Source organism: Lynx canadensis, chromosome A2 (genome assembly GCF_007474595.2).
Source record: "Lynx canadensis isolate LIC74 chromosome A2, mLynCan4.pri.v2, whole genome shotgun sequence".
Lineage (NCBI taxonomy): Eukaryota > Metazoa > Chordata > Mammalia > Carnivora > Felidae > Lynx > Lynx canadensis.
The window spans coordinates 24,191,677-24,217,288 of NC_044304.2; the positions used below are offsets into that span (position 1 = coordinate 24,191,677).

Genomic DNA, 25,612 nt, shown 5'->3' on the forward strand with positions numbered 1-25,612 from the left:
TCTCCTAAGAATTTTTCATTTTATCTAAATACTCACCTTTACCTACCAGGAAATTTTCATAAAACCACTTATCTTTTGATATCTATGGCATCTATGACTGTCTTCTTCATCCTAATACTCTTTAGTTTTACTCTCTTTTTCTTGATGAGTCTCAGCAGAGGCATGTCATGTTAAATAATCTCTTCAAAGAGTCAATTTTGGCTGTGTTGGTCGTCTAACATTCTTATTTTCTTTTTTTTTTAATTTTTTTAACATTTTATTTTATTTTTGAGACAGAGAGAGACAGAGCATGAACAGGGGAGGGTGAGAGAGAGAGGGAGACACAGAATCTGAAACAAGCTCCAGGCTCTGAGCTGTCAGCACAGAGTCCGATGCGGGGCTCGAACTCACGGACTGCGAGATCATGACCTGAGCCGAAGTCGGACGCTTAACCGACTGAGCCACCCAGGCGCCCCTAACATTCTTATTTTCTATTTCATTAATTTCTTCTTTTATTTTTTAATTATTTCTTTCCTACTACTTTTTTGGATTTATTCTGTTTTCTTTTCATAATTTTCTAAGTTAGATACTTATCTAACTTTCACCTTTTTTTCTTTCCAAATACATCTTAAGACTGTAAATTTCCCTGTCAGTATCATTTTAGCTTGATCCCACTAGTTTGATACATAATATTTTTTTTAACTTTTTTTTAACGTTTATTTATTTTTGAGACAGAGAGAGACAGAGCATGAATGGGGGAGGGTCAGAGAGAGAGGGAGACACAGAATCTGAAACAGGCCCCGGGCTCTGAGCTGTCAGCACAGAGCCCCGATGCAGGGCTCAAACTCACAGACTGTGAGATCATGACCCAAGCCAAAGTCGGACGCTCAACTGACCGAGCCACCCAGGCGCCCCAAGTTTGATACATAATATTGATATTGTTGCTCAGTCCTAAATATTTTCTGATCTCCATATATATTATTCTTCAACTCACAAATACTTATGCTTCTTACTCAACAAATACATGGATGTTTCCTAGTTATCTTTGTGTTTTTTCTTGCTTGCTTTGCTTTGTGAATAGAGAACAAGGTCTCTAATACACTAATCATTTGAAATTAGTGTATCTTGCTTTATGACAGAGTATGCGGTCATTTATCATAAATGTATTTTGTGCACTGTGTGCTAGAAAACAATATGTATCCAAAAATTGTTGAGTGCAAGTCTATAATCATTGGCTCAAAAATGGTTTCTTTGCCTTAAAGTCTGTAACACCTTTGTCACAGTTAATATTTGGCTAATGTGTCTTTTTTCATTTTCAATGTATCATTAACTTTATGTTGTAGATGTCTCTTGCAAATAGCATATATCCATATTCTTTTATCCTCTCTGATAAAATTAAATGGAGCATTTATTACCATTACAGACATACGTGATTTATTTCAACCACCTACCTTGTGCTTTCTAAACATATTGCCATTTCTATTTCTCTTCTTTTCATTCTTGCCTTTTGAAAGATTTTTTTATCCTATTCTTTTTGCCTCTACTCATTTAAGACTTATACCTTTATTTATATTTATTTTATTTCATTTATTTCTAACCTTTAAGTTATTACCCTAGAAATTATAGCTTGCTTACATTTTTAACTTACCTAAGTCTAAAGTCAATCTATGCTTACTTTCTTTCAGAAAAATATAAGGATCTTGAGACACTTTCAGTTCAGCCACCATCCCCTTGACATACACGTTATTGCTGTCATGTATTTTAGTTCTTTCCTGTTTTGTTTTTAACTCATCATTACTTTTTTTTAAAAATTTTTTTATGTTTATTTATTTTTGAGAGAGAGAAGCAGCATGCAAGCAGGGGAGGGGCAGAGAGAGAGGGAGACACCGAATCTAAAGCAGGCTTCAGGCTCTGAGCTATCAGCACAGAGCCTGACACGGGCTAGAGCCACAAACCACAAGATCATGACCTGAGCCAAAGTCGGATGCTTAACCGACTGAGCCACCCAGACGCCCGTCATCATTACTTTCTTTACAGTCCATGTTTATTTAGATTTACCACATTTGTCACTATGTTTGTTCAATATTATTCCTTCATATCAGATGTTCTGTTAGAAATCTCCTTATACCTGAAACGAATCATTTAAATTTCTTTTAGTGGGATTTTTTTGGTGGCAAACTCAATTTTTTTCTCTAAAAATACCACATCATTCTTTTTTTAATATTGTTGCTGAGCATTAAAAGTAATTTTCTAGGTTAAGTGATATTTTTTTCTCTCAGGCATCTTCTGGCTAACATAAGCTTTTAAGAAGTCAAGCTAGGCGCAGGAAGATGGCGGCGTAGGAGGACGCTGGGCTCACCGCGCGTCCTGCTGATCACTTAGATTCCACCTACACCTGCCTAAATAACCCAGAAAACCGCCAGAGGATTAGCAGAACGGAGTCACCGGACCCAAGTGCAGACGAGAGGCCCACGGAAGAGGGTAGGAAGGGCGGCGAGGCGGTGCGCGCTCCACGGACTGGCGGGAGGGAGCCGGGGCGGAGGGGCGGCTCGCCAGCCAAGCAGAGCCCCCGAGTCTGGCTTGCAAAAGCGGAGGGGCCTGACGGACTGTGTTCCCACAGCAAGCGCGACTTAGCAAGCGCGACTTAGCGTCTGGGAGGTCATAAGTTAACAGCTCTGCTCGGAAAGCGGGAAGGCTGGAGGACAAAGGGAGGGTGAGCTGCGGAGCCCCCGGACGACAGAGCTCAGTTTGGCGGGGAACAAAGGCGCTCGCCAGCACCATCTCCCCCGCCCATCCCCCAGCCAAAATCCCAAAGGGAACCGGTTCCGGCCAGGGAAATTGCTCGCTCCGCGCAAACACCCAACTCTGTGCTTCTGCGGAGCCAAACCTCCGGCAGCGGATCTGACTCCCTCCGGCTGCCACAGGGCCCCTCCTGAAGTGGATCACCTAAGGAGAAGCGAGCTAAGCCTGCCCCCCCTCCCGCCGTGCACCTTGCCTTCCCACCCCAGCTAATACGACAGATCCCCAGCATCACAAGCCTGGCAGTGTGCAAGTAGCCCAGACGGGCCACGCCACCCCACAGTGAATCCCGCCCCTAGGAGAGGGGAAGAGAAGGCACACACCAGTCTGACTGTGGCCCCAGCGGTGGGCTGGGGGCAGACATCAGGACGGACTGCGGCCCCGCCCACCAACTCCAGTTATACACCACAGCACAGGGGAAGTGCCCTGCAGGTCCTCACCGCACCAGGGACTATCCAAAATGACCAAGCGGAAGAATTCCCCTCAGAAGAATCTCCAGGAAATAACAACAGCTAATGAGCTGATCAAAAAGGATTTAAATAATATAACAGAAAGTGAATTTAGAATAATAGTCATAAAATTAATCGCTGGGCTGGAAAACAGTATACAGGACAGCAGAGAATCTCTTGCTACAGAGATCAAGGGACTAAGGAACAGTCACGAGGAGCTGAAAAAACGCTTTAAAGGAAATGCAAAACAAAATGCAAACCACCACAGCTCGGATGGAAGAGGCAGAGGAGAGAATAGGTGAACTAGAAGATAAAGTTATGGAAAAAGAGGAAGCTGAGAAAAAGAGAGATAAAAAAATCCAGGAGTATGAGGGGAAAATTAGAGAACTAAGTGATACACTAAAAAGAAATAATATACGCATAATTGGTATTCCAGAGGAGGAAGAGAGAGGGAAAGGTGCTGAAGGGGTACTTGAAGAAATAATAGCTGAGAACTTCCCTGAACTGGGGAAGGAAAAAGGCATTGAAATCCAAGAGGCACAGAGAACTCCCTTCAGACGTAACTTGAATCGATCTTCTGCACGACATATCATAGTGAAACTGGCAAAATACAAGGATAAAGAGAAAATTCTGAAAGCAGCAAGGGGTAAACGTGCCCTCACATATAAAGGGAGACCTATAAGACTCGTGACTGATCTCTCTTTTGAAACTTGGCAGGCCAGAAAGAATTGGCACGAGATTTTCAGGGTGCTAGACAGCAAAAATATGCAGCCGAGAATCCTTTATCCAGCAAGTCTGTCATTTAGAATAGAAGGAGAGATAAAGGTCTTCCCAAACAAACAAAAACTGAAGGAATTTGTCACCACTAAACCAGCCCTACAAGAGATCCTAAGGGGGACCCTGTGAGACAAAGTACCAGAGACATCACTACAAGCATAAAACATACAGACATCACAATGACTCTAAACCCGTATCTTTCTATAATAACACTGAATGTAAACGGATTAAATGTGCCAACCAAAAGACATAGGGTATCAGAATGGATAAAAAAACAAGACCCATCTATTTGCTGTCTACAAGAGACTCATTTTAGACCTGAGGACACCTTTAGATTCAGAGTGAGGGGATGGAGAACTATTTATCATGCTACTGGAAGCCAAAAGAAAGCTGGAGTAGCCATACTTATATCAGACAAACTAGACTTTAAATTAAAGGCTGTAACAAGAGATGAAGAAGGACATTATATAATAGTTACAGGGTCTATCCATCAGGAAGAGCTAACAATTATAAATGTCTATGCGCCGAATACCGGAGCCCCCAAGTATATAAAACAATTACTCATAAACAGAAGCAACCTTATTGATAAGAATGTGGTAATTGCAGGGGACTTTAACACCCCACTTACAGAAATGGATAGATCATCTAGACACACAGTCAATAAAGAAACAAGGGCCCTGAATGAGACATTGGATCAGATGGACTTGACAGATATATTTAGAACTCTGCATCCCAAAGCAACAGAATATACTTTCTTCTCGAGTGCACATGGAACATTCTCCAAGATAGATCATATACTGGGTCACAAAACAGCCCTTCATAAGTTTACAAGAATTGAAATTATACCATGCATACTTTCAGACCACAATGCTATGAAGCTTGAAATCAACCACAGGAAAAAGTCTGGAAAACCTCCAAAAGCGTGGAGGTTACAGAACACCCTACTAACGAATGAGTGGGTCAACCAGGCAATTAGAGAAGAAATCAAAAAATATATGGAAACAAACGAAAATGAAAATACAACAATCCAAACGCTTTGGGACGCAGCGAAGGCAGTCCTGAGAGGAAAATACATTGCAATCCAGGCCTATCTCAAGAAACAAGAAAAATCCCAAATACAAAATCTAACAGCACACCTAAAGGAAATAGAAGCAGAACAGCAAAGGCAGCCTAAACCCAGCAGAAGAAGAGAAATAATAAAGATCAGAGCAGAAATCAACAATATAGAATCTAAAAAAACTGTAGAGCAGATCAACGAAACCAAGAGTTGGTTTTTTGAAAAAATAAACAAAATTGACAAACCTCTAGCCAGGCTTCTCAAAAAGAAAAGGGAGATGACCCAAATAGATAAAATCATGAATGAAAATGGAATTATTACAACCAATCCCTCAGAGATACAAACAATTATCAGGGAATACTATGAAAAATTATATGCCAACAAATTGGACAACCTGGAAGAAATGGACACATTCCTGAACACCCACACTCTTCCAAAACTCAACCAGGAGGAAATAGAAAGCTTGAACAGACCCATAACCAGCGAAGAAATTGAATCGGTTATCAAAAATCTCCCAACAAATAAGAGTCCAGGACCAGATGGCTTCCCAGGGGAGTTCTACCAGACGTTTAAAGCAGAGATAATACCTATCCTTCTCAAGCTATTCCAAGAAATAGAAAGGGAAGGAAAACTTCCAGACTCATTCTATGAAGCCAGTATTACTTTGATTCCTAAACCAGACAGAGACCCAGTAAAAAAAGAGAACTACAGGCCAATATCCCTGATGAATATGGATGCAAAAATTCTCAATAAGATACTAGCAAATCGAATTCAACAGCATATAAAAAGAATTATTCACCATGATCAAGTGGGATTCATTCCTGGGATGCAGGGCTGGTTCAACGTTCGCAAATCAATCAACGTGATACATCACATTAACAAAAAAAAAAGAGAAGAACCATATGATCCTGTCAATCGATGCAGAAAAGGCCTTTGACAAAATCCAGCACCCTTTCTTAATAAAAACCCTTGAGAAAGTCGGGATAGAAGGAACATACTTAAAGATCATAAAAGCCATTTATGAAAAGCCCACAGCTAACATCATCCTCAACGGGGAAAAACTGAGAGCTTTTTCCCTGAGATCAGGAACACGACAGGGATGCCCACTCTCACCGCTGTTGTTTAACATAGTGCTGGAAGTTCTAGCATCAGCAATCAGACAACAAAAGGAAATCAAAGGCATCAAAATTGGCAAAGATGAAGTCAAGCTTTCGCTTTTTGCAGATGACATGATATTATACATGGAAAATCCGATAGACTCCACCAAAAGTCTGCTAGAACTGATACAGGAATTCAGCAAAGTTGCAGGATACAAAATCAATGTCCAGAAATCAGTTGCATTCTTATACACTAACAATGAAGCAACAGAAAGACAAATAAAGAAAATGATCCCATTCACAATTGCACCAAGAAGCATAAAATACCTAGGAATAAATCTAACCAAAGATGTAAAGGATCTGTATGCTGAAAACTATAGAAAGCTTATGAAGGTAATTGAAGAAGACTTAAAGAAATGGAAAGACATTCCCTGCTCATGGATTGGAAAAATAAATATTGTCAAAATGTCAATACTACCCAAAGCTATCTACACATTCAATGCAATCCCAATCAAAATTGCACCAGCATTCTTCTCGAAATTAGAACAAGCAATCCTAAAATTCATATGGAACCACAAAAGGCCCCGAATAGCCAAAGGAATTTTGAAGAAGAAGACCAAAGCAGGAGGCATCACAATCCCAGACTTTAGCCTCTACTACAAAGCTGTCATCATCAAGACAGCATGGTATTGGCACAAAAACAGACACACAGACCAATGGAATAGAATAGAAACCCCAGAACTAGACCCACAAACGTATGGCCAACTCATCTTTGACAAAGCAGGAAAGAACATCCATTGGAAAAAAGACAGCCTCTTTAACAAATGGTGCTGGGAGAACTGGACAGCAACATGCAGAAGGTTGAAACTAGACCACTTTCTCACACCATTTACAAAAATAAACTCAAAATGGATAAAGGACCTGTATGTGAGACAGGAAACCATCAAAACCTTAGAGGAGAAAGCAGGAAAAGACCTCTCTGACCTCAGCCGTAGCAATCTCTTATTCGACACATCCCCAAAGGCAAGGGAATTAAAAGCAAAAGTGAATTACTGGGACCTTATGAAGATAAAAAGCTTCTGCACAGCAAAGGAAACAACCAACAAAACTAAAAGGCAACCAACGGAATGGGAAAAGATATTTGCAAATGACATATCGGACAAAGGGCTAGTATCTAAAATCTATAAAGAGCTCACCAAACTCCACACCCGAAAAACAAATAACCCAGTGAAGAAATGGGCAGAAGACATGAATAGACACTTCTCTAAAGAAGACATCCAGATGGCCAACAGGCACATGAAAAGATGTTCAGCGTCGCTCCTTATCAGGGAAATACAAATCAAAACCACACTCAGGTATCACCTCACACCAGTCAGAGTGGCCAAAATGAACAAATCAGGAGACTATAGATGCTGGAGAGGATGTGGAGAAACGGGAACCCTCTTGCACTGTTGGTGGGAATGCAAATTGGTGCAGCCGCTCTGGAAAGCAGTGTGGAGGTTCCTCAGAAAATTAAAAATAGACCTACCCTATGACCCAGCAATAGCACTGCTAGGAATTTATCCAAGGGATACAGGAGTACTGATGCATAGGGGCACTTGTACCCCAATGTTCATAGCAGCACTCTCAACAATAGCCAAATTATGGAAAGAGCCTAAATGTCCATCAACTGATGAATGGATAAAGAAATTGTGGTATATATACACAATGGAGTACTATGTGGCAATGAGAAAAAATGAAATATGGCCCTTTGTAGCAACGTGGATGGAACTGGAGAGTGTAATGCTAAGTGAAATAAGCCATACAGAGAAAGACAGATACCATATGGTTTCACTCTTATGTGGATCCTGAGAAACTTAACAGGAACCCATGGGGGAGGGGAAGGAAAAAAAATAAAAAAGAGGTTAGAGTGGGAGAGAGCCAAAGCATAAGAGACTGTTAAAAACTGAGAACAAACTGAGGGTTGATGGGGGGTGGGAGGGAGGGGAGGGTGGGTGATGGGTATTGAGGAGGGCACCTTTTGGGATGAGCACTGGGTGTTGTATGGAAACCAATTTGTCAATAAATTTCATAAAAAAAAAAAAAAAAAAAAGAAGTCAAGCTATCACTCCAAATTCAATCCTTTACAGGTAATGGGACTTTTTCCATTAGCTGCTTTTTAAAATAGCTTTATTGAAATATAATTTATATGCCATACAATTCAACCACTTAAGTCACAGAGTTGATGGTTTTTAGTATATTCACAGAATTGTGCAATCATCATCATAATCAAACTTTAGTGCATTTTCTTCATTCCAAAAAGAAACCTCGTAACAATTAGAAGTCACTCTCCATATTCCCCACTCTCTACCCCCAGCCCTAAGCAACTAGTAATATACTTTCTGTTTCTATGAATTAGCCTATCCTGGGAATTTTACATAAATGGAATCTTGTAATATATGTATTATGTGACTGTCTTCTCTCACATAGCATGACATTTCAAGGTTCATTCATATTGTAGTATGTACCTGTACTTCATTCTTTTTTATTGTTGAGTAATACTACACTGAATGAATATGCCACATTTTGTCTATCCATTCACCAGTTGAGGGACACTCACATTGTTTCCATGTTCTGGCTACTATGGATAATGCTTCTAAGAACATTCATATGCAAGTCTGTGTGGACATATGTTTTTATTTCTCTTGTGTACAAATATATAGGTGTGGAACTTCTAGGCCATATGATAACTGTATGTTTAGCATTCTGAGGAACTTCTAAACTGTTTTCCAAAATGACTGCACCATTTCACATCCCCACTACCAATATATGAAGGTTCTAATTCTTCATACTCTCACCAAAACTTGTTAGTCTATCTTTTTACTTATAGCCATTCCAGTGGGTATGAAGTAATATGTCATCGTGGTTTTGATTTCTCTAATGACTAATGATATTAAGATTCTTTTCATATACTTATTAGCCATTCATATATCTACTTTGGACAAATGTTCTAACTGCTTTTTAATTTTTTTAATGTTTATTTAATTTTGAGAGAGAGAGAGACAGACAATGTAAGTGGGGAAGGGGAGAGAGAGAAACAAGGAGACACAGAATCCAAAGCAGGCTCCAGGCTCCAAGCTGTCAGCACAGAGCTCAACGTGGGGCTCAAGCTCATGAACTGCAAGATTATGACCTGAGCCGATGTCGGACACTCAACCGACTGAGCCACCCAGGCATCCCTCTAACGGCTTTTTAAAACATTTTCTTTGCCTCTGAGATTTTATGTAAATGGGCAGATTTCTTTTCCTCTTTGGGGTACTCAAAGAGTCCTGAATTTATGGACTTGTATCTATCATTAGTTTTGGAAAATTCTCAGCTTTCCAGTCTTCAAATATGGCTTTTGTGTAGTGATTTTGTCCCTACTCCATCTCTCTTTTCCTCTAGAACTCTGATTAGACAGATGCCAAACCTGTTTATTCTGTCTTCTATGTATCTTAATTTATCTTTAATGTATTTCAACTTTTTATCTTTTATTTACTTTATACTACTCTGTTTTCTAGCTCATTAAATGTCTTTTCTGCTATGATCATTCCGCAGTTGAACCGATTTATTAAACTTTCAAATTTCCATTTTTATATTTTCCTATTTCTAGACATTCTTTGGCTCTCTTTATTTTTTTATTTTTTTTTAATTTACATCCAAGTTAATTAGCATACAGTGCAACAATGATTTCAGTAGATTCCAGTGATTCATCCCCTATGTATAACACCCAACGTTCCTCCCAACAAGTGTCTTCCTTAATGCCCCTTACCCATTTAGCCCACCCCTCCACCCACAACCCCTCCAACAATCCTCAGTATGTTCTCCGTATTTAAGAGTCTTTTAGGTTTTGTCCCCCTCCTTCTTTTTATATTATTTTTACTTCCCTTCCCTTATGTTCATCTTTTTGTATCTTAAAGTCCTCATATGAGTGAAGTCATATGATATTTATCTTTCTCCAATTTCACTCTAGTTCCACCTACGTAGTTGCAAATGGCAAGATTTAACTGTTTCTGATTGCTGAGTAATACTCCATTGTGTGTGTGTACACACACACACACACACACACACACACACACCATATCTCCTTTATCCACTCATCTGTCGATGGACATTTGGGCTCTTTCCACAGTTTGGCTATTGTCAATAGTGCTCCTATAAACACTGGGGTGCATGTGCCCCTTCAAAAGAGCACACCTGTATCCCTTGTATAAATACCTAGTCGTGCAACTGCTGGGTCATAGGGTAGTTCTATTTTTAATTTTTTGAGGAACCTCCATACTGTTTTCCAGAGTGGCTGCACCAGTTTGCATTCCCACCAGCAGTGCAAAAGAGACCTCCTTTCTTCACATCCTTGCCAACATCTGTTGTTGCCTGAGTTGTTAATTTTAGCTATTCTGACTAGAGTGAGGTGGTATCTCATTGTGGTTTTTTTTTGTTTTTTTTTTTTTTTCAACGTTTATTTATTTTTGGGACAGAGAGAGACAGAGCATGAACGGGGGAGGGGCAGAGAGAGAGGGAGACACAGAATTGGAAACAGGCTCCAGGCTCCGAGCCATCAGCCCAGAGCCTGACGCGGGGCTCGAACTCCCGGACCGCGAGATCGTGACCTGGCTGAAGTCGGACGCTTAACCGACTGCGCCACCCAGGCGCCCCATCATTGTGGTTTTAATTTGTATTTCCCTGATGATGACTGATGTTGAGCATTTTTTCATGTGTCTGTTAGCCATCTGGATGTCTTCTTTGGAAAAGTGTCTATTCATGTCTTTTGCCCATTTCTTCACTGAATTATTTGGTTTTTGGGGTGCTGAGTTTGTTAAGTCCTTTATAAATTTGTGCTTGATATCTTTATAGTTTCTTTCCCCTTATTCATATTTTTAATCACCTCTGTTATTTGTTTAAACATATTAAACATGCTTATTTCATAGTGTTTGTCTTAAAACTCCCACTTCTGAAGTCCTTGCCTTCTGATTCTACTGTTTGTTCTTTCTACCAGCTATCAATTATGGTAGCTTTTTTTGTTTGTTTTCAAACTTTGTGATTTTTAAAAGATTTTTACTGTGTGCTTGTTTCTTGGACTCTTATCTGGAGAAAAACTTTGAGGTCTAAGTTGAACATGTGGGCCTTCAGAGCATTTGTCTCTGCCGATACCTGGGGCACTATCAACCAAGGACCCCTTTAAACTCCGTTCTCTACTTGAAGTTTTTGGATCACCTCACATTGTATGTTGGTGCAAGGGCTATCTGTGGTTATGGATTCTTAAAACTAGTTTTTTTTTACCTTTCACTTTGCTCAAAGTTTTAAAATAGATTATTTTCCCTGGATTCTCCTAGTCTAGGTGGAAGAAACATACGGTGGGGAGGTTTTTAGTTTACCCTTGTACTAAGAGTGTGGCTGTCTGGGATCCCAGTTTATTTTTTTTTTTTTTAATTTTTTTTTTTTTCAACGTTTATTTATTTTTTGGGACAGAGAGAGACAGAGCATGAATGGGGGAGGGGCAGAGAGAGAGAGAGACACAGAATTGGAAACAGGCTCCAGGCTCTGAGCCATCAGCCCAGAGCCTGACGCGGGGCTCGAACTCACGGACCGCAAGATCGTGACCTGGCTGAAGTCGGACGCTTAACCGACTGCGCCACCCAGGCGCCCCTGGGATCCCAGTTTAATGTGGTAGCGGAATTCCTACTTGGCTCTTCCTCTTGAACAGACCCAGGCTTCTGTCTTTTTCCTTCAGTGCCCCATGACTGTGGAAATTAATGCTCAAGTTCACATATCTAGCAAATGCCAACAAGAAGATAGAACCAGTGCTCTATTATCATTCCAGCCCTCTGCTCTGGCTTAGTTTTGACCCTCGAGATTCTTCCTAACTTTACAGTTCATAAGTACATTTTTAAATTTATCTTTTGAAAATATATTTCATCCAGCACTTTTTGTTCTTTTCAGCAATTAAAACTTGCATAAACAAGAACCAAGCTACTGACAATAATTGTTAAGAATGAATGGAGTGGGGGTATACAAAGAAATAAGACCCCTACCTTTGTAATTGTTCAGGCTGTGCAATTCACTAGAAAGGTTGAGATGGAGTTTCATTTGCAGGATGAAATCAGACTAGATCAGCAGACAAATAGGTTTCATCTTGCTTTCCAAATTTAAAGATTTAGTAGTGACTGGCAGTAATGAGTAGGATTCTGACTATGCTTAAAGATTCACTGAGAGGGACTTGTGATTGATTATCAATTTGCTCTGAGTATGTGTGAACAGATGGTGGCACTGACCAGATATATACAGTACATGAAACACAGTTTTTTCTTTATAATTTAATGAATCCTGAGTCTGTTATCATTTTTACCTGCAATAAAAGTAAGTTCCATTTCTCTCGCGCGCGCTGTCTCCCATATAATAAGAGCTGAGTATAAATAAAAAGAGGGAAAATCTAAACTAGGATTAACTAAAATTATAAAAGAAATTAAATATGTTGTGATCAGCAAGATCAGCATTCTTTTCTCTTTTTTTAATGTTTATTTATTTATTTTTAAGAGAAAGCACAAGCAGGGAAGGGGGAAGGGGGAAGAGAGAGAAACAGAATTTGAAGTAAGCTCCAGGCTCTGAGCTGTCAGCAGAGAGCCTGACACAGGGCTTGAACCCACAAACTGTGAGATCATGACCCGAGCCAAAATTGGACGCTTAACTGACTGGGCCACCCAGGTGCCCCAATATCAGCATACTTCCCATGAGGTATGTTCTAAATCACAGGCAGTTGCAGCTGATAGCACAGTATCTAGTTGATTCCACATATTAAACTGATTCATCTTAAAATAAAACTAAAAAACACTTTGAACTTTAAATACTTAAGCAAAGATGATGTTTATAGTATTAAAAAATGATTTGGGCTAACTTCTACAAGTATCAGAGTAGAAATCTAGTGTAGGAATGGGGTATTGAGAGAGAAATTTAAATGAAATTAACTTGATCAACAGAATGGCATTTAATAGGAAGGAAGAACATGACAGGTTCTACATACACCTACTTTATTCAATAAAAATAGATTGATAATGACAAAACTATTTCAGTCTATAAATATTAAATAGACATTTGCTTTAAATAGCTTTCAGACTATCACTGCCATGAGGTAAATTTTAAATAAATATTTATGCAGACAATAACAGAAGAGGGCTTTTCTAAGGGGAATATAGTTACAGGGTAGAAAATCATATTCTTCCATAAAAAATATGCCTTGTGCTTCTTTTATAGCCATAAACTCAATAAAAATGGAAAGTGATGCAATCAAACATACATGGGAACTGAGGCTGGGGAAGATCTGTCTCTGTGATGGCAAGAAGAAAAGCCAATCGGAATTACATCACATGCTTTATATGAAGTCCATGTGGACATCAGGAACACTTCATCTCGTCTGAAAGTTCTTCCACCACTTACGTCTGTGACACAACCAACACCCTGAAAACATTCCCTTGCCAAGGAAAACAGCTTCTTTTTCACTGCAGATACAGCTCTCATGTCTAGAAAGTGATATGCTTATTATCATGCCGTTTGGGTTATGAGGTTTGTAATCCTTCGGAGGTTAATAAGAAAATGTGTTACAAATTCAGAATAAAAGAAGAGATCTAAGACAGCAGAGTGGTGTCTTTGGCAAACTCTGAAAACAGAGGGAGTGACTAATACAGAAGTACTGAGATCAGTAGATGAAAAATGTAAAAATGTGTTACACTGGAAACAAAGCCTCAAATAGAACAGGGGATACCATCATTCTTTCCCTGCCAGAAAAACAATTATTTACATGGTACATTCCATTCTTAAAGGTTTAACAGTGCTCCTGAAGGTAACTCATGCTTTCCATTGCCTCTAGATTCTGTTCTCACAGTCTGAGTCCTCTAAGTTTTGGAGCTAAGAGTAGAAATTGGAGTTTCTAGGAACTGGAGGCCCAGGAGGCCTCCCAGAGTCTCAGTTCTCAGGGAAAACAGGCATATGCCAAAGGCCTTGCAAGATGCAGGGATTTCCATCCTGGCCAACTATGTCTGATATCCATGCCTTTGCACAAGTTGAGATTCTAAACTCTATTTTACATTTTTGCAATTCACCTTCTACCTTTGCAAACATGTTGTGTCATGTTTTTTTTTATGATATCATATTTATAAAAGCAATTAGGGTCTTCAATGCTACTTAACTTAATCACAAAGTTTTCAAGAGGCTCTACCAGTCCCAGTCATCTGTTCAGGATCAAATGGAGGTAAAATGCAGTAAAGCTTTACTTATTTTAATAATTAATGCAAGCAGCACTCCTTTATATACCACAACATTGTCTTCATATCAGATTTTCACTGAAACATTTAAAATTATCTACTGTAACATACTTTTATATTTAAAAATAAATTTATATACAAGAATTATTATTAGCTGCCTTTATTACCTACTTAGAGCAAATAATTACATATTGAGATTGAGACTGATTTGAGGTCATGCCCTGTTAATGAAAAGCAATCAAATGCTGAGTCAATTTTATCACCAATGGGTCATAAAAACAATTTTCAGCTAAAATGTCCCCCCTAAAAACCAAATAGAACATAAATATGTGTTTATCCAATTTTAGGATTTTTTTTCATAATCAGGTTGAATTTTTGTATCTTATTTTTTTTTAATTTTTTAAAAGGTTTATTTATATTTGAGAGAGAGAGAGAGAAAGAGACAGTACGCAAGCAGGGGAGGGGCAGAGAGAGACAGAGACAGAGTCTGAAGCAGGCTCCAGGCTCTCAGCTGTCAGCACAGAGCCTGATGCCAGGCTGGAACCCGTGAACCAGGAGATCATAACCTAAGCTGAGGTCGGACGCTTAACTGACAGAGCCACTCAGGTGCCCATTATTTTTTTATTTAAAAGTATCAAACTTCCAAATAATCATAATAGAACTCATTTTAGATTTCTTTTAAAGAAATACTCAGATTGAAGAGCACTTCCAAGCCCGCTGCCTTTGCAAACAGTACTCACTCCTAAGGAGCCTCTCCAAAACACCAGGTAAGAAGAAGTTCCCTGGGGTACTTTTAAAAAGCTTTCTAGGTGCGCCTGAGTGGCTCAGTCATTTGAGCATCCAACTTCGGCTCAGGTCATGATCTCACTGGCTCATGAGTTCGAGCCCTGCATCGGGCACTGTGCTGACATCTCAGAGCTTGGAGCCTGCTTTGGATTCTGTGTCTCCCTCTCTCTCTGCCCCTTCCCGCTTGTGCTCTCTCTGTCTCTCAAAAATAAATAAACATTACCAAAAAAAATTTTTTTTAATCCAAAGTAAAAAAGCTTTCTATATATTCACTGCAAACAGCAAGAAGACATAACAATATTTAGCTGCAATTTCAGATTTGGTTCCCAGAGTTCCACTCCCCTCCTTATGCAGCATTTCATAAGAATTTCTGAAATGTTCTACCAAGACTCTAAGTCTTTGTAAACCATTAAAACAATGGTTTCTAAAGTTAACTATCCCTGCCTCAAATCCAGCATTTTTTGCTAGTTGGGATCCAAAGTCACTTTCTGATTTCCATTTCTATCACTGCCTCACTAAACCCAATGAGTTTCAAAACTACACTTCCGTTTCCGAAGTAAGTTTCAGAGCCTCTAGGTGTTTGCAATTTAAATCTAACATTTTTCCCCTTTTGGAAAATCTGCCATTTCACATAGACATGAGTTCTTCCCACTTCCTCCTCTGTGTGGAGTTGGGGTAGGATGGTATTTTTACTTATCCTTCTAAGTTTGCTCAGTCACTGATTTCAGTTTGCATTCTTCACCAGACCTGTCATTGCTGTTTTGACAATCTGGTTATTTAGACAAAAAAAACAAAACAAACAAACAAACAAACAACACTAAGCCTAAATAACTTTCATTACTCCAGCCAGAAGTGAACTCTCCTCCCACCCAATCTTTGGGGTAGTTTTTCCAGTACATTTCTTACTTTCCCAACTAAGTGGTCAGTATTGGCTTTGAAGCGAGTAATATTTTGAATATGCACTACTTTTAGAGCCCCTCAGTAGCTAGCTCAGTGCCATGTGCTAAAACCAAGGTTTAGTAAGTCTTTGAGGAACACAGAGATCCAAAATCCATCACTGAAAGTTTTATCCATGCAACTCTGCACAAATGAAAGAGTTCAAGAGACTCTAACGTTGACATTAAACAATTGTTCTATCAATGTGCATACATAATCATTGCAAGAATTAACTCTTCAGATATGTGTGATGATGTTGACAAGCAACATATTCATATAAATTCTGTAGAAAAGTCATCCCAATAGGCCACAATGGACCATAAACTATGCTAGTCATCCAATTTTAAAGGGTATCAATCCATGCCTCTAAAATATAACAAGTTCCATGACAAATGATTTACCCAACTGGAATCAGTTCACACAGACTCTGGGATCCCACAAAACACAAAACACAAAGCACTCAGGACTAAATTCTTAGCAATTTAGTAATTATAAATACTTCCTCAATAATAATGGGCATAATTATTAATTACCTTTTTGAGCCAGGCATTTTAATTACATTATTTCATTTAAACCTCTAAGTCTCCCTCTTAAGGATTATGGTATTGCCCCATTTTATACAAGAAGAAAGTGGTTGCATGACATAACTCACTCCTCAAGGCCATTCAACTAGAAAAGGCAGGCTAGAGATCTGCCAGAGTCCACTATAGGTGTCAGCCTGCACTCTTTCCCCCTGACTCCATTTCTCTACTCAAACATCCTTCTGACCTAACCACTTTTCGAAGAACTCTAAAAAGTAATCAGACATTAAAAGTTAAAACCAACTCAAGGACTGATAGTCTCTCAGACACCTGTGGGCTAATAAGGTAAAGAGTTGCTTGCTGAAAACCATATGCATATATGGTTATTCACCTGGACAAATTTCATGGCATTTTTAGTTGTAGAAGTGGCTTGAACTATCTTCCACTGCTGAATGACAGGATGGGATGAAAGGTTTAAGTCAAAACAGTAATTTTCCCAGACATTATGAGTTCACTCGTATCTTCATAGTTTCATTGCAAGAGTGAATGGTCATCATTTGGTCAACACGCTACCCTACCACTATGCTTGCTGCACCCTAGCTCAACTCTCTGAGAGGGAAGGACTGCAAAAAGAAACTAGAAGGGAGGGTTGAACAGGGAAGCCCATTCTGCATTTTGTGGAACTCCTTGAAAGGAAAAGGTTACATTAAAACCCACTAGACACTCTCCTCAGATCTCCCTCAATTCCTTGATCCAAAGTTTTAATCATAATCTCAATGTCAACTTACAAGTGGAAAGTTGGCAGAAGTAAGGAAAATTTTTGTTTTTTCCCTGGAGAAACGCACATACATACACACAGAGACATATGTGGTGAAGTAGATGCTGGCTATTACTATTTCCTCTCTATAATTTGCAAATTCTCTGCAATAAATATGCATGTATTTCACAATGATAAAAATCATACTATCATTTAAACATTTTTTTTCTCTCCACTTCACTGCTTCCTCACAGAAGTCTGCATGACTCTTAACTCTGCTGCATTTTATAAGGCAACAAACAAAAATAAAACTTAGAACAATCAATAACAGGGGTGCTTAAGAACTCATGGTAAAAAAAAGAATTTTTAAAAATTGGTGTGGTTATTATTTCCAGAAGCAAAATGATTTAAATTCAGGGATAAATAAAAGCATCTCAAACTCTCAAAAGATCTATTTGGGGCAATTCATAAATTAATAATTATGCATAGGTAAAAGTAATAGCTGTTCGGTTCATTTGCAGCCCAAAGTTTAATTTTGAAAAATAACAAACCAAATTCCTTAAAACTGGGAATACCAATATGAATCAATGGAATGGGTTACTATAATTATACTTTATAAATATTCTATAGCAACAGATATCAACAATATAAAACTGGGAATACCAATATAAATTAATAGAATGGGTTACTATAATTATACTTTATAAATATTCTATAGCAACAGATATCAACAATATAGTAACACTATCAACAACAATGACCATCATTTACTGAATGCTTTCTAGAGATCAATCAAGGGACTAAGTGCTTTAAATGCATAATCTCTTGGAATTGTGAAAGCAATCAATGATGCAGGTCTCTGCTTTTTTCCATTCCTATTTCATGGATGAAGAAACTGAGGCTTAAAGAAGCTGAATAATTTAAGCGAATTTAAGCATTAGGATGCAAAATCAGTTCTGCCTTAAACACTATGCTAAAACCAAAATGTCTTTATACCATTGAAGTGAGTTAAATTGGCTTCCAAGATCAACACCTTCTGAGACAGTCACCTTCTTAGGGATGGGTCAAAATTTGGCAATGACAGAAACTTTGCAAAAATAGCAAACTTATGAAAACTCGGGAAATTTGGAAGACAGGGGACTATTCAAAATAAATGTTAATTCCCAAGACATCAAAGTTACTCATTAGAAAATCTTGAACACCTTAATTAGTAGAAATCTGAACGAAAATGTTCCCCGATTTCCTTCTGGAATCTACACTTCTGAACCAACAATCTTCTGCCTTCTTCATTATTGTCCACGTATTTCATGATATCACATAAAACCAGTTATGTGGGTATTTGGGGAAGTATGTATGTAAGTCATAACTTTCCAGTCACATTAAGAGGATAAAAGTTTGTAACATTGGGCCATACCTTGGTTTTCATGAACTTGGAGTGACTTTTGTAAACCTCTATTTGTTTGATCTCTTCTTCACGGTCCTCAGTGTTCAGCACACCATTGGCTTTTAGCATCTGGATCTCATCCTCCAGATCCCTTATGTTTCGCTCTAATGAAGCAATTTTTGTGTCCTGTTGTTAAAAGAGAGAGACAGAGTGAGAGAAAGAGAGAGAAAATTGTTTTTTCAGTATTATCAAAACAGAATTTTAGAAAGTAATTTTGGGAGTAATACATTATCTATGGTATAGACATAGCCCTGAAATCAGAACAATTTATGTTTTTCACTTCTGAGGATTGTTTGTGAGATTATTCTTTTAGCTCCCAATAAAGATCATATGTCAATACAATATGGAGAGTTGCCTAGATGGGTTTGTCTAGTATCTGGGAATCAGATTACCAAAGCAACAAGGATAAAAGCAATCTAACGTGTTAATACACACACACACACACACACACACACACACACACACACACACACTATTTAAGTGGACTAATTTGTAATTTCAGATATAGTTTACCAGCATATAATTTCTAGTCTACTTGTAAACATAAAAATGGTTTGTTCATGCACTCATTCTATAGCTGGATTTATAAGGCATGATTGGAATTGACTCTGACAGAGAAGAAAATTAAAATCTACTAATGAGAAGGATTCTCATCTAGAATACAGACATCAGTGCAATTAAATAACTAAATCCTGATATACTAAATATTGAAAATTTATAGCAACCAAAATATCACAATGTCATGATTTATTTGGCAAGCAGCTCCCTGAGTGACAAAAACATTGCTACCTTGAAGGTCATCTCTAACCTACTGACTTTCGGAGTTAAAAAACTAGAAATATTACACTCAAATGTGGGATTGAGAAAAAAAAACCAACCATAGGTAATTTTTTAAGGAAATGACAGACCCTATACACAAGATAGAGCATAGTAAGAAATGAGGCGTTAGAAAGAGAAGAGAGAGCTCTTAAAGGGGAAAAACCCTTCCCTAACCTCAGGTATTAATCTCCAATCAGTTTTGGGAAGGAATCATGTTGAAAGTTTGACTGTAGGTTTCCTATCTACCTGCTCTTTTATTGTACAGATCCAAGGAGCTGCTATTACATTTGTATTTGAATGTTAATGAAAAACAAACCACGATCTAATTTTTTTTTATCAATTCATTTTCAAGAATCTAAAAGACTAAAGAGTTCCAAAAATAAAGACAATGAGTGGCCTATTCTATTTATAACTAACTCATATGAAAAACTTTGCAACAAATACATCTGTCCTGATTTTGTGGCTATTTTCTACCTTAATTTCCTCTATTGTATGGCCTATGGCATGTCTCATGGAGCAATATAATAATCATTACATTGTCATCATCATTAAATAGAGGAAAATGAGGAGAAACAAATACTTATTGAGTCCCACTGTGTGCAAACATCCAAGTGCTCTAAGTGCCAAAGACATTTTTATCAATTCTCAGAAAAACCTCAAGAAGATGAAATAAAAAGATTCTGAAATTTGCAAGATTATTATGGAATGTTATATCCTATAGATTTTCATTCTCCTTTTGAAAATAATATTGTTATTTTTTCCAGTTATAAAAGTAATACACCTTAAATTCCTAGAAAATGAAGAAAATCCCCTCTAATCTTACCATCAAGAGATAACCATCACTAATGTTTTATGTACTGCTGCCAGGATTTTTCTATTTTTAGATGCAATTTCCAGAAATCTTGTATGCTGCCAGTTTGAGTGAAATGAGTGTCAAGGACTAAATGTCTACGTGCCTCCAAAATTCCTATGTTGAAGCTCTAACCCCTAATGTGCTGGAGATGTGATGGTATTTGGAGATGAGGCCTTTGGGAGGTGATCAGTGTTACATGAGGTCATGAGGATGAGGCCCTTGTCAGAAGAGACACTAAAGAGCTTGTTTTCTCTCTCTCTCTCTCTGCCCTGTGAGGGCACAGCAAGAAGGTGGCCATCTGTGAGCCAGGAAGAGACCCCTCACCAGAACCGAACCTTGCTGGCATCCTGATCTGGGACATCCAGCCTCCAGAACTGGGAGAAAATACATTTCTGTTTTTCAAGTCCCCCAGAAGTGGTATTTTCTCATAGCAGCCCAAGGTGATGAATGTAGGGAGGCATCTTTAGTGACTCTTTTGAGTTCTGAGCTATGAGAACTCTGCAGATAAAAAGAGAAGCAATAATAAAAAGGCTACCAGGGGCACCTGGATGGCTCAGTCAGTTGAGCATTCAACTTCAGCTCAGGTCATGATCTCACAGTTTGTGAATTCAAGCCCCACGTCAGGCGCACTGCTCTCAGCACAGAGTCCACTTCAGATCCTCTGTCCCTGCCTCCTCTCTGCCCCTTCCCCGCTCACACTCCTTCTCTCTCACTCTCAATCTCTCTCTCTCTCTCTGTCTCTCAAAAATAAATAAACATAAAAAAAAGGCTGCGGATACTTTCAATAATAGCCAAATTATGGAAAGAGCCTAAATGTCTATCAACTGATGTATGGATAAAGAAGATGTGGTTTATATATACAATGGAATATTACTTGGCAATGAGAAAGAATGAAATCCTGCCATTCGTAGCAACGTGGATGGAAGTGGAGGGTTTTATGCTAAGTGAAATAAATCAGAGTAACAGATATCATATGTTGTCACTCATATGTGGAACTTTGAGAGACTTAACAAAAGACCATGGTCGGGGGGGAAATAGTTACAAACAGAGAGGGAAGGTGGCAAACTATAAGAGACTCTTAAATACAGAGAACAAACTGAGGGTTGATGGGGGTTGCAGGGGAGAGGGGAAAATGGGTGATGGGCATTGAGGAGGGCACTTATTGGGATGAGCCCAATAAGTGTATGTAAGTGATGTATGTAAGTGATATAAGTGATGAATCACAGGAATCTACCCAAAAAGCAAGAGCACACTGTAAACACTGTATGCTAGCCACTTAATAATAAATTATATTTTTAAATGATAATAAATAAATAATAAATAAAGGGTCTACTGGAAAAAAATAATTAAAAAAGTAAAAAAGGAAATACTTATTGAACACATTGTATAGGCAAAGTACTATTCTGGGATATATTTATATATAAAAATATATAAAAGTACATAAAACATTATATATGCATACAAATCAGATATATGAAAATAATTTGGATTTTATGCATATGTAAATACATATTTATATAAAAATAAATAATTTGGATAATAAAAAATAAAAATTAAAAATTAAAAAAGGCTGCAGAGAAAGAACTTCTAAGTGTTCATAAGAGCCTTCTAAACAAATGGGAGCCATTTTAAATCAAAATTTTTTCTGACTATAAAATTAAAATATGCTCATTATACAAAACTTGAAAAGCTATTATAGATAGTTATGACTGTACACAATCCCATCACCCAGATATACCCACTATTAACACTTTTATTTATACCCATGAAAGCCTTAGGATTACATTATTACTTTAAGATATATAAGAAGATAGATATCAATTAAAACCCTAATCAATATGACAGAGATTTTCTCTTTTTTAAATACAATCTTTCAGCATCTATAAATATCTAAGTACAATCTTTACAAGAGTTTAACTGTAAGTTAAGTGTGAAAAAAAAATCAATGCTTTGCTAACCCAAAATCTTCCGGGATTTCAGACCCAAGTCTGAAGTCAGCATATTTATATGTATGTATGTACATACGTATACACAAATACACATGTATAAAGACATATGTGCAATACACTTTGTGGTCCTCATGTCTTACACCTTAATGTTTTCATACACTTAGATTTTCAGGTGTCAATCACACAGGTATGGGGAGAAGAAATCTTCACCTTTCCCATTGGTCAAATCCTGAGGCTTTAGTTAGCAATGACCACAACTACCAACTTCTAACTGGGTTGGAAGGAGCTTTTCACTGCACTTTAAAAAATTGCATACTGCTAAAGAAAGATCAGAACAGGGTTAAGATAGAAAGTTTTGTGACATGAAAAAAATTATCTTGACCTATACGCATCTGAAGTAAATTTTCACTAAAGAGTAAAACACATAAGAGGAGGTAGGTAGGGCAATGGGGTAAATTGGTGATAGGCATTAAGGAAGGCACTTGTTGGCATGAGCACTGGGTATTATATGTAAGTGATGAACCACTGGATTCAAGTCCTGAAACCAATACTACACTGTATATTAACTAACTTGGATCTAAGTAAATAAATTTTATAAATCTATTATATTTTATAAATCTATTATAAATAGAATATTTTTAACTTTTACAAATTTTCTTTTTTTTAACGTTTATTTATTTTTGAGACAGAGAGAGACAGAGCATGAATGAGGGAGGGTCAGAGAGAGAGGGAGACACAGAATCTGAAACAGGCTCCAGGCTCTGAGCTGTCAGCACAGAGCCCAACGCGGGGCTTGAACTCACGGATCGCGAGATCATGACCTGAGCCGAAGTCAGACGCCTAACCGACTGAGCCACCCAGGCACCCCTACAAATTTTCTTAAATTAACCAACTTTCTTTTTCCTCACAAATTTTTTTTCCTTAAGCCGCAGGTGTCCCAAAATAATAAAAAACAAACAAACAAACAAAAACGTGGGGGGTGTTGTGGAAGTCATTTAGTCATTTTAATAACAACCTATTTTTTTTCTGTTCTTATTTAGGTTTCTATTCTTTAAGAAGCCAAGTTTTAGGTCAACAGAATTCATACCTGAAATCTTGAGCACAGGGTAAAGGAGATAGGAGAATATCATTAAGATCTAGAGAAGGAAAAAGATACAAAATACATAGATATATAAGATGGTGTATATTGACTGTGCCCAAGAAAATATTGAAAATGCTAGGCAGATAAAGACATGAGGAAATAGAAGTATGAAAAACAAACAATGTCTGTCATGGTCACAGTTTCTCAGCTGCCTCTGAGGAATTCGGGAAGAAGAAATTTTATCTTTTTCTTTTTTTTCAAATCTCTAAAACTAAGACAACTTACTATAAACATATATATTTAGGAACTACAGAAGGCAATTACCTCACAGGTCCTACTATGGCTCAATGTGATACATGGGTGTTGTCCTGCAAAACTGATACTAACTGTACATCCCAAGAACTCTAAGCACTAATCTACAGTAGAGAGGGGGAAAACCTAACATGAAGACATAGTGCTGAAAAGTGCAGTTTCAGAAGGAAGAGCAAAATTTACTCCCTATCACCAGTTTCCTTCATCTGAACATCTTTACAGGTTATTTATCACCAAATTTTAAACAATTTATGTAGTGACTTTCAAATATTCATTTTGATTATGGTTCACAAATAAGCAAACTATCAAACTCGATTAATTGTGGACCTTCCTTGGAGATGGGGAAAGTGAAATACTATATAGAAAATCTTTTCCTGAAACCACAGAACACAAAAAAGCTCTGTGATAAGGGGATTTCAGGGTCAAATAAGTTTGAGAAATGCTTATTGGGGATCCCCTATGCTGATCGGCATTAATGGCTCTGGAAGTCCTACAGCAAAGTATTCTATTTGATTTTTCTCAGTACTAATCCTCTAGAAGTCAATTATTGAAAAAAATATATGATTTTAATGACCACATTAAGCTCAGAGTTATATACTAAAGTGAAGAGTCAAAACAATGATTTGGATTCTTCATGGGAAAATTTGCTATGATTACTCCCCATTTAAAATAATAATGTGCTTAAATATCCAGATCACCTTTTGGCTTCTGTCACTCAAAAGTGGTTTACTGAGTGCCTGCTCTGAGCCCAGAGCACTGAAAGAACACAGACTCCCATAGTCTTAGAACCTACCACTTCATGTCATAGGTGACATTTTTCAATAGTCTTGAGATAAGACAACCATGAAACTGTTTTGCTTTTACATCATATTTTCATTAAGAACTGTAAGAATATGCGGGGGGGGGGGGAGTTTCAGGAGGGAAAAAAACAGCTTAAATGTGTTTTTTTCATTCCCTATTAGTTAGAAAAAATTATCTGAATTGAATATCTCTTTCAAATCATTTCTTTCCACACATTCATAAAATAATACTTGTAAAAATTTTATACGTATATTTGCAGATCATAACTCCTACTTAAAGATTCATACTCAAGACTATTTTACATCTATCATTCAAAAGATATAAAATAGGTATCTTATGGGCAACTAACACATAAACCACTGGAATTGAACCCCTAGCATCCATCAACCCAACAGGCCTAAGTGCTGATTCTTACACCAGCCATAAATATTAGCACGAGCCCATGGGTGATGGAGTACAGCAATGAGAATGGATGGGAAGATTGAAATAAGTTTATCTCTGCTTTATCTGTTTTCTTTTTTTTACTAATCTCTGAATATTTCTAGGACATGTCTGCTACAGTTGATAGTAAACTGAGACACGCACAGTTTTCTCATTCATTCTAGAAATACGTACTGAGCATCTACTGGGTACCAGTCACATTGCCAGGTATATGAGATACTAATTAAATCTTAACAAGATTCATGGGGACCCTTCTCTAACATGGAGTATAATCTAGATCACTATTACTCAAAGTGTGGCCCACAGACCATCAGCACTGACATCACCTGAGAGAGTTTTAGAAATACAGAATCTCAAGTCCCAACCCAGACCTACTGAATCTGAATCTGCATTTTCACAAGGTTCTCAGGTGATTTGGGTGTTTTAAATGACTACAAATGTCCAGCATACACAAGGGGCAAGACTTGTGTCCAATGTGGAA

At 37.9% G+C, this 25,612-nt stretch overlaps 1 protein-coding gene across 1 annotated transcript in view; it reads right to left on the bottom strand.

The window, feature by feature from the left end:
• ERC2 (ELKS/RAB6-interacting/CAST family member 2) overlaps nt 1-25,612 on the bottom strand; it is a 937,319-nt gene that overhangs the window by 602,601 nt on the left and 309,106 nt on the right. Inside the window, exon 5 of the mRNA XM_032592316.1 lies at nt 18,846-19,001. Within this exon, the coding sequence (XP_032448207.1) occupies nt 18,846-19,001 (156 nt within the window). The remainder of the gene's footprint in view (nt 1-18,845; nt 19,002-25,612) is intronic.